The 9,619-nt window shown below is 44.6% G+C and overlaps 1 protein-coding gene across 1 annotated transcript in view; it reads right to left on the bottom strand.

The window, feature by feature from the left end:
• Positions 1–5,877: 5,877 nt before the first annotated feature.
• FABP1 (fatty acid binding protein 1) overlaps positions 5,878–9,619 on the bottom strand; it is a 6,184-nt gene continuing 2,442 nt past the window's right edge. The window contains exons 3-4 of the mRNA XM_019553481.1: positions 6,748–6,840; positions 5,878–6,015 (exon numbers count right to left, since the gene is read on the bottom strand). Of these exons, the coding sequence (XP_019409026.1) occupies positions 5,965–6,015; positions 6,748–6,840 (144 nt within the window). The 3' untranslated portion in view covers positions 5,878–5,964. The remainder of the gene's footprint in view (positions 6,016–6,747; positions 6,841–9,619) is intronic.

The raw sequence follows: 9,619 nt of genomic DNA, 5'->3' as shown, positions 1-9,619 counted from the left end.
CTGAGGCTTTTATCAGCACAGTGTCTCTTCTACTTTACTGTAACTCAAGCTGTAAAACAGATTAGCTTACAAAGCCACTTACCTCCACTGTTAACACGTGGCCATGCTGCTGACATACAATATCCTTAAGACTGGCTTGAGTTCTGTACAATGCAGTTAGCAAGTCATGTCATTTCTATTTCATTGTTAAAAACATTAAAACCAGGATTTTTAAATGAAAAGATACATTCTGTCTGCTTGAACTGCAAAATCAAATTGGTTTACTCAAATCTTCAATGATGTGTAGTATGGAAAGTTTAATTGTAGGTTCAAGATATTTCTCACTATCCATGACCAGAAAAAGCTAGCAAAATAAAGTCAAATTGAATCTCATGTTGTTCAATTCTTCTTGTGTCTCTACACCACATTTGACCATTTTATTATGCATGCTTCTGCTCTTTTATTGTACTTTACCGGATCTTTTGTTCTACATGTGCCTTCAAGCAGTGGGCATTGCAGCAGGTGTTGCATAGTCTGAGGCTGATGAACTATGTTACTCACTGACTTTGCTGGAGTTATTCCAGACTTAGTTGGTTGAATGGCAATATGATTCTGTCCTATAGGATTTGTAGGCTGGACTTTACTACTCATAGTTTCATAGTTAGTAGGGTCGGAAGGGACCTAATCAGGTCATCAAGTGCGACCCCTTGTCATGGGCAGGAAAGAGTACTGGGGTCAAACGACCCCGGCTAGGTGATTATCCAGCCTCCTTTTGAAGACCCCCAGGGTAGGAGCCAGCACCACTTCTCTAGGAAGTTGGTTCCAGATCCTAGCCGCCCTGACCGTGAAGTAGCGCCTCCTGATGTCTAGCCTGAATCTACTCTCAGTCAGCTTATGGCCGTTGTTCCTTGTAACTCCTGGTAGTGCTCAGGGGAACAGGGACTCTCCCATAGCCTGCTGGTCCCCCTTGGCAAGTTTGGAGGTAACCACCAGACCCCTTCTCAGCCTTATCTTGTGGAGGCTGAACAGGTTCAGGTCCCGCAGCCTCTCCTCATAGGGCCTGCCCTGCTGCCCCCTGATCATGCAAGTGGCCTCCTCTGGACCCTCTCCATACTGTCCAAATCTCTCCTGAAGTGCGGCGCCCAGAACTGGATGCAGTACTCCAGCTGCGGCCTGACCAGTGCTGCATAGAGGGTGAGTATCACCTCCAAGGATCTGCTTGAGATACATCTGTGGACGCATGACAAGGTGCGGTTGGCCTTCCTGACTGTGTCCCCACACTGCCGACCCGTGTTCATTTTGGAATCAATAACGACTCCAAGTTCCTAAGACTTAATAGATGTTCCATGGCTTGGTCCAAATTTATGCCTTGCTGTTGCTACTGGTTGATGGTGTTTGGTATCTGGCCTCCAGTCTGACCAATCCCTGATGATTCAAGAGGATGAAATTCCTTCCTGACCCCTAACACCACATCTCACATCCTGGAGCATGAACATTTCTTACCTATCACTATCATGTACAACTACTGATGTTATTAGCAGGGGTGGTAGGTTTAGAGCAAGTGTCCTACAGATGAAGACTCGAACGCTGGGAGAGAAAGGCTTTTGCATGATCATGGTTTTGGGGAGATGCTGGGCACAGTTACGGACTGGGTTGAGAGATGGCTTGGCTTGTTGGAGAACATTGTGCACTGTGTTCAGCTATGATGGGCTCCAGTGTTTATAGTTTGACGAGCTTTAGTTAAAGCATTTCCGCTACCATTTTGAAACACAGGGACGCTGAATACACGTGACATGGAGGCTGCTGGCACGCACTAATTAGCACACTCTGGCAGACTCACAGCAGACTCGATGAATCGCAGAGCTCTGTCATGTGTTTAGATGCCCCAAGTTCTTTCCTCTTGTCCCTATGCTGCCCAATGCTAAATGGTAATGTAGGCTGTGTCTATCTTACCCTCTGCTGGTCATAGCACTGCTCATCTGGGCGAGCTAATAGGTTTACTTCTGAATTTGTGGTGCCTATACACATGCAGGGCAAGCATTTCCAAAGGTGCTGTAACTTTTGTGCTGTACTTAAAGCGCTCTAGGTGCAGTGCCTTAAGACTTAATAGATGTTCCATGTCTTGGTCCGAATCTGTGCCTTGCTGTTGTTCTGTGGAGTAAGAGGCAGGGGGCACCGGATGCTGCACAATGCAGCCTGAGGCCATGGGGAAGCCCCAGTTAAATACATGTGCAATAAAGGCAAACTAGGCAGGCTGAGACACAATACTGAAGTTCATTTACATTTAATACACATACAAAGAGGTTTAATTAAGATGACTTTGGTCATTTTAGAAACATTCTGAAGTCACCCATATGGATCAAGTCACAGCTTTAGAATGCTTTAAATGGCAAAAATCGCCACTTGTATAGGCACCTGGTGACTGAAAGTAGCTGCTTCTTCATTAGTATGCTGTTTGCAGGCAACCTTGGCCTCTGTAGATCATTCCTTCCAGGTACCTGGAGTAGCAGACACAGATACAGTCCTCTGCCTGGCTAGCCATGAGGTTTTTGGGACTATGTATCCTAAACACAACTGATACTGTTATTAGAGCTGTGGGAACCAATTCCAACCACCAGCACAATCAGCAGAAATTCATATTTTAATCAAACATGCTATGAGTTTTCCCCATGGCAAAAGGGAGGTGAAAGGAATAATCCTCCTCTTGTTAGAAGGCTCATGTGAAACATGAGTCAAGTAGAGCTTGGGAACAGAAGTCTTTCCTCATATTCCTGATGTCAGCAGTGAGCAACTCCGGAGTTTAAACCTTGCTCTTGCCACTTCTTTGCCTTGACTAAGAGGATGATAATATTTGCCAAGTGTATAAAGGTGTTGGGAGAGTGAACTAGCTAATAGTTGTGCAATATGCAGAAGATTACAAGTGCTACGTGTAATGCTAATTGTTTTATTATGCTGGCCCCAAAGAGAGCTAGTTGCCAGAGCTGATATTCCTTCGCCAGAGCTGATATTATCCTTTGGGCTAGGGTCAGGAAAAGCTAAGCCAGTTAGATACCAGATAAAGATACTAGGGATCAGAAAGTTGGACCAGAGAAGGTATGAACTTTACAAGCAATTTGAAGACAATGCCTTTGAAAGAATAAGGAGATTTTAAAGAATAAGTCCATGCTCTATTATTGACTACCTTCAAGGTAATACGATGCTTTCAAAGGTGGGAGGTATTCCTCTTAGGAAGGGAGAGGCATAAAAGTTCAAATATGGGGAGCATGGACAGACATCTTGATTGTTTTTCAGAATCTCAGCATTTGCTTTTTGTATTTCTAGCTGATATATGTGCAAAGAAGATCTCAGAAACGTGTAGCTGAGGTGGATTGATCTGCCTGAGTTTGCAGAGTCTGAAGCTAGCTCTGAACTATTCAATTCCTTTTAACAGGTGACAAAGGCCATTGCCAGAGGAAAAATTTGAAATATCGACATTGTTAACTGTTTCGAGGCCCATCGAAGCACGTAAGGGAGTACCATGTGCTGAGGGTCTATACCAACATTTCCCCACGCATTTTGGGGCATGAAAAAAACTAGTGAGGGGAGAGTGGTTATGGCAGATGTTTGCATTAAGTCTAGTAGGGCTTTAAAGCAAATGGTAGAGCTGCAGGGTGAAGGTATGTAACTGTTTCTGAGGGAGGGGAAGGGGTTTGCCTGGAGGTATGTTCAGCACTAAACCATTTTGGAAGCCCAGAGAGTCAGCTCCCACAACTGAAGACTGAGAGCAGCTGTTACTGCTTTTACCCCATTGGGCATCCATGTAAAGTCTCTGAACACACTCATTAATACTGGAGAGACTCCTCCATAGAGTCATAGAAAATGAGAGTTGGAAGAGACTGCAGAAGGTCATCTAGTCCAACCCTCTGCACACAGCAGGACCTGCCCCAACTAGATCATTCCAGCCAAGGCTTTTTCTAGCCAGGTCTTAAAAACCTTCAAGGATGGAGACTCCATCACCTCCCTAGGAAACCTGTTCCAGTGTTTTACTACCCTCCACAGGAGAGAGGTTTTCCTAATATCTAACCTCAACTTCCCTTGCTGCAACGTGAGACCATTGCTCCTTGTCCTGTCATCTGCCACCACTGAGAACAGTCCAGCTCCATCCTCTTTGTAACCCCCCGTCAGGTAGTTGAAGACTGCTATTAAATCCCCCCAAGCCCTCACTCAGTCTTATCTTCTGTAGACTAAATAAGCCCAGTTTCCTCTGCCTTTCCTCAGAAGTCATGTCCCCCAGCACCTCTAACCATTTTTGTTGCCCTCCACTGGACTCATGCCAATTTGTCCAAACCCTTTCTGCAGTGAAGGGCCCTAAATTGGACACAGTACTCCAGATGTGGCCTCACCGGTGCTGAATAGAGGAGAATAATCATGTCCCACGATCTGCCAGCAATGCTTTTACTAATGTAGCCCAGGATGCTGTTAGCTTTTTTGGCAACAAGGGCACACTGTTGGCTGATATTCAACATACTTTAACCCCCAGGTCCTTTTCTGCAGAGCTGCTGCTTAGCCAGTTGGTCCCCAGCCTGTACCAGTCCATGGGATTTTTCCATCCTAAGTGCAGGATTTTGCACTTGTCCCTGCAACATTAAGCTCCACAGTTCCATGCACCCTGTTAGAAGAACAGTGCTTGTGGGTGTGCCAGGTAGACGTTAAAATAGCCAGGCACTAGATTAGTATCTCTGTGTACACCTATGGATGCCTAGTTCATGTGGAAGATGCTGGCTTGACATTGCCAGGGGATAGTCTTGTATTTACCTACAGAAGCAGAAGCAGTGAGCAGCAGCCGTAGGCATCGGCTCAGACCAGGATGCACCATTTTCAAGCAGGAGGCTAATCTGGTCACTGTTGCTCTTTCACATTGTGACTGCTCTGTTGATATTGCTACCTAACACGTTCCAGTTGGGGCAGTGGCTGAGACAATGTCTACTACCTGTATACGTGTTTGAATTGCAAAATACCCATGCAAAGACCACGTGACATGGTGGGGGTGGGGGGAGTGAGGGGCGGGACTGAGTTACTTATCACTGGTGGAGTTCAACCTTGCCTTGTCACTCAGGCTCACATCTTGGGATGTCCTGGATCCTCTGCTGCACCTGGATCTTCAGGAAGTGGCTGTGGCTAGGAGTGCCTTTCAACAGCTCTATCTGGTGAGAAGTCTGAGACCCTGTCTTTCAGACTCTGACCTGGCCACCATCATCCATGCCTTTGTCACCTCAAGGCTGGACTTCTGAAATGCTCTGTACGTGGGGCTGGCTTTGAAGACCATCTGAAATCTGCAGCTGGTGCAGCATGTGGTGGCCTTCTGACAGGGGTGGTTGCCAGGAACACATAACCCCAATGCTCCAGGGTCTGCAATAGCTCCCAGTAGCTTTCTGGGTGCAATTCAAGGATCTGGTTTTGACCTATAAGGCCATAAAGAGTCTGGGCCCTACATACTGAAGGGATCGCCTTCTCCCTTATGGCCCAGGATGATCCCTGAGGTCAGCTGACAGCAATCTTCTACTACTACCAAGTCTGCTTGGCAAAGACGTATGGGAGGTCACCCTCCACTGTTGCTCCTCAGCTCTGGAAATCCCCCCCTGCTGAGGCTCGCAGCCTGAGCCTGGACATCTTTCAGAAGCATTGTAAGAATTTCCTAATGGAGCCAAACAAAGCTGAGATGAGATGCTGTTTAGGATGTCTCTGTTTTATATTGATATTCTAGTTTCCTTTTAAGTTGTTTTTTGTTCTCTTGGTCCTCTCCTATTTTTTTAAGCAATTTTGTTTCCTTACTGTAAGTTCTCCTGAGCTCTTGTGAGGACGGGCGGTATATACATCGAACGAACGAACGAACAAATGTCGTGATAAATGAGATGCTAATTAAAACAATGACAAAGGGGCTTTAATACAAATTGTACTTTACTGGATACATTTTGCACAGTAAAAGGATAGAAACACAAAGGGCATCTAGATTCTCTTGCTGATTCTCTTGTAGCTGATGTCTCCCGAAGTGAGTGTCTAAAAAACAAAGAAATGCAAAACACAAAGTTTCAATCTCTTGTTAAACCAGTGAAAAGGACCTGACCCTGCAAACCACACTGTGCCCTGCAGATCTAGACCACATACAACATATTTGATTTAAATTGCACTAATAATGTTGTAGTACATTAAACTATCCTAAAATAAGAACATACAGTTTAGCCCTGCCTTTCCTGAAATCATTCATCTGAGCCTCTCGTTTTCTGAAACAGGCTTATGTCCCACTGCTTCTGGTAATTATGACAAAAACCATTCTTCAGTTATGTGAAACCTTGATGATTCAGACTTTTCAGTGTCTCCGTTGTCCTTTGATGATGACAGTGTATTGCATATGTCATGCAGTGTGTTTACAATATACATTATGCCTTCGATGATCACTTGATGGATACCTTCTTAAGAGCACCTTGTAGAAGCTGGCCATTAATGAAACCACATGCATATACCAAGTATAGACATAGAATAATGAATTATTTTACAGGATTATACATCATTGGCCAGATTTTAAGTGGCTGTTAATCAACATAGCTCCACTGAAGTCAGTAGAACTAGCAAACAATCTGGCTTAATGTATAAACCAATCCTCTACGTCAATACTTCTGTATTTTGTTAGCTATTTGCTCTTACAAGCTCCATTAGGAACTCCAATGGTATTGATCACATGCTGTAAGCGATGACATTTTTCCAATACTGGATATACTGTCATGAACTTACGCTGGTGAGAGTATCTCCATTAATTTCAGTGACAGATTTGACTCCTTTCAGGTCTGCAACCAGCTTGTTTTTCCCTTCCAGATGAACAGTGGTCTGTTGAGGAAAGGGGAAAAGAAAGGGAGATATGAACATTATCACCTGTTGCATAAAAACAGATTTGATCTATTTTGCCAGCTCATGTGCCTGTCTAATGATTCACTACTCTGGGGACTGGTTAGATTCTGCCTTCAAATAAGGTTTTCCCATTTATTTTCAGGGTTTCCTAGGAGGAGAGGAAGACTATGCTGTTGGGGTGTTGGACACAGCATGTGCAGATTTGTATGCATGGACATTGCTTTCCATCACAAGGATGCACCAGAGCAAAGCTTCTTCAGATAAATCAAAACAGAGTCATTCTTGAATCTGTGATAACTTGCAAAGATTGCTTTGGTCATTGCAGACTATGACTCAAATCCTCCAAGATATTTGGCAACTAACTCCCATTGAAACTGATAGGAACTGAGGACTTCTGAAGTGTTGCTCCATCCATCAGTCAATGGTAGTAGGTACCAGATTGACCACCACCATCAGCTACATTATCAGAAAACCAGAACAGCAGAGCTTCTGAGCACTGCTCCATCTATGCCCCTCACCCCCAGCCACTCATTCAGAGGATAATTTATCTGACTCTCCCTGCTCCCTCACTTTCCCTGGCTCGTCTCAGTCAGACAACCAGCAGTACTGCTAGCTTGTGCCAGTGGTGAGGGTGGTTTCCATGCTCCAATTTTTTCCTCCATTGCAGTAAAGACTCCATTACAATCCAGCCCTTCCCCCTCTGTTTCTTATCTTTACTTGTTGTCTCTTGCTTTATATACTTAGGCTGTACACCCTTCAGGAAAGGGGCTTTTCATTAGATGCTTCCCCCTAGGCATATCTACACATACAATTAATGTGCACAAATAAACTCTGGAGCTTCTGGAGTTTATTGTTCCCTGGAGCCATGTCTTCACATGAGCCTGGGACTGAGCATGCTGAGCTGGAACGGAGCAGCCCCAGCTGACGGGGTCAGCCTGCTAGCCCGGGGCTGCTCCCCCTGGTTCAATGTGCTGCAGAGGGGCTGGCTGGGGCATGAAGGTGCTTCAGTACAGGGATAGCTGGCAGGCAACCCCTGCACTGAAGCACCTTTGTGCCCCAGCCCGCTGGGGCAGCATCTTCACTTTCAGTGCTGTGGAGTTTTTTACTCTGCAGCAGAACAGTTCTTGTGTCTACAAGTACTATCCTGCTGAGGAGTAAATTTGTTTACTCCAGCCTAATAGGGGTTCATGTGTAGATGCTGAGATGTTTACTGTGGAGCTAATTTGTCTACTGCACAGTGACTATCTCATGTAGACATGCCCTCTGACTCCTATTTGAGGCCTCTGGATGCCAATGTAATCTAAATTAAAAGAAGAGAAAGCAGTAACTTTAAGCTATTACCTACTTCCAGTGGACCCTAACCGGTGTTGCAGGCAAACAGTTGGCATCATTGCCCACTGCCAGCCATCTAGGTCCCCAGAGACAATCATTCTACATTGTTCTTTTTATTTCCTCCCCCTGCTTTTATTCTTATTACCTACATTGTAAGGTAGACTTCTGAATGTACCCTTAGGTTGGAGACATTCTCACTGCACATTACACTGTTAAATAACTTTTGTTGGCAGACAAGATGTAGTATAATGTGAGACTGGGGTTACAGTAGCCTAAGAATTAAGCTTGAATAAATCCAATTAAACAGAGATAATGGCACATTTAAAAAAGAAATGTGTCTCTGTTTTATAGGACTTGCTTCACTAACCCCTTAGTATATGCCATTAGCATATAACACCACTGAGAGCTGAGATTCCATATGTAAACCCCTTCACTGGGAAATCAATACATCACCTGCTGGAACTGATTCATGGAAAATAAAAATTTTACGATAGTAACACTTGCAGACAATTTTCCTCGAGCTCAAATGGCAGTGTCCTGTGCTTTGAAGCAGACAGCCATGTCTCTGTCCTCAGTTTATGGAAGTTAGCAGTGGCATATTTATATGGAGCATAGAGATTTGCTACTTGTACTGCAGCTTTTGAAACTCCCCATAAAACCACCAGCTATGGAGACAGAGAAGGTGAAAGGTGGATTTTGCCAGTGCAAGAAGCTTTATGTCTAGTGAACTGCTGTAATTTTCCTTCCTTGCCAGGAATGGGAATTTTCCAGCTTAAGGATTATCCACCGAAAGCAAATCAGAAAAGAAGCTGTAGCTCTTAGAGGAGATGCAGAATAGGTCCACACTACCTGATTAAGAGGGCAGGTTAATTAATGGTTTTATGACTAAATTGCTTGTGTGGCATTTCATCATCTCCTTTTAATAAATGAAAAAGGGTTGTCAGAATGCTTTCAAAGGGACCTTTCTATCTTGCATCCCACATTTTCTGTGGTATCTCTTATGTTGTGTGTAATTTCAGAAACCCTGGGTCTGATTTTCCAAAGTGCTGATTGATGAGCTGTGACAGTGTCTTGTGACAGTGAGAAGTCTTACTTCCAGGAGAAGCCAGCAAGAAATGATTGGTGTGACTAGGAACCAGGCCTTTCTGGATCCTCAGACCTAAATGCTGATGGCCATATGCCCCTGTTAAAGACAAGAGGCCAAATTCTCCACCAATAGAAACGGGTGCTGTTCTTCCTATTTACACTATCAGAGAATTTAACCCACCAGTTGGCAGGTCTCCAGGTCCATTCCCAGTGCAGCTTTTGGATTAGCAAATTTGGGACACACCTGTGTTTCATAGTTTCATAGTTTCATAGTTTCTAGGGTCGGAAGGGACCTGAGCAGATCATCAAGTCTGACCCCCCGCCATGGCAGGAAAGAGTA

This window comes from Crocodylus porosus, unplaced genomic scaffold, assembly GCF_001723895.1.
Source record: "Crocodylus porosus isolate Cpor-Errol unplaced genomic scaffold, CroPor_comp1, whole genome shotgun sequence".
Classification (NCBI taxonomy): domain Eukaryota; kingdom Metazoa; phylum Chordata; order Crocodylia; family Crocodylidae; genus Crocodylus; species Crocodylus porosus.
The sequence above is the reverse complement of the archived record's forward strand: the minus strand, read 5'-3'. Positions and strand labels throughout refer to the sequence as shown.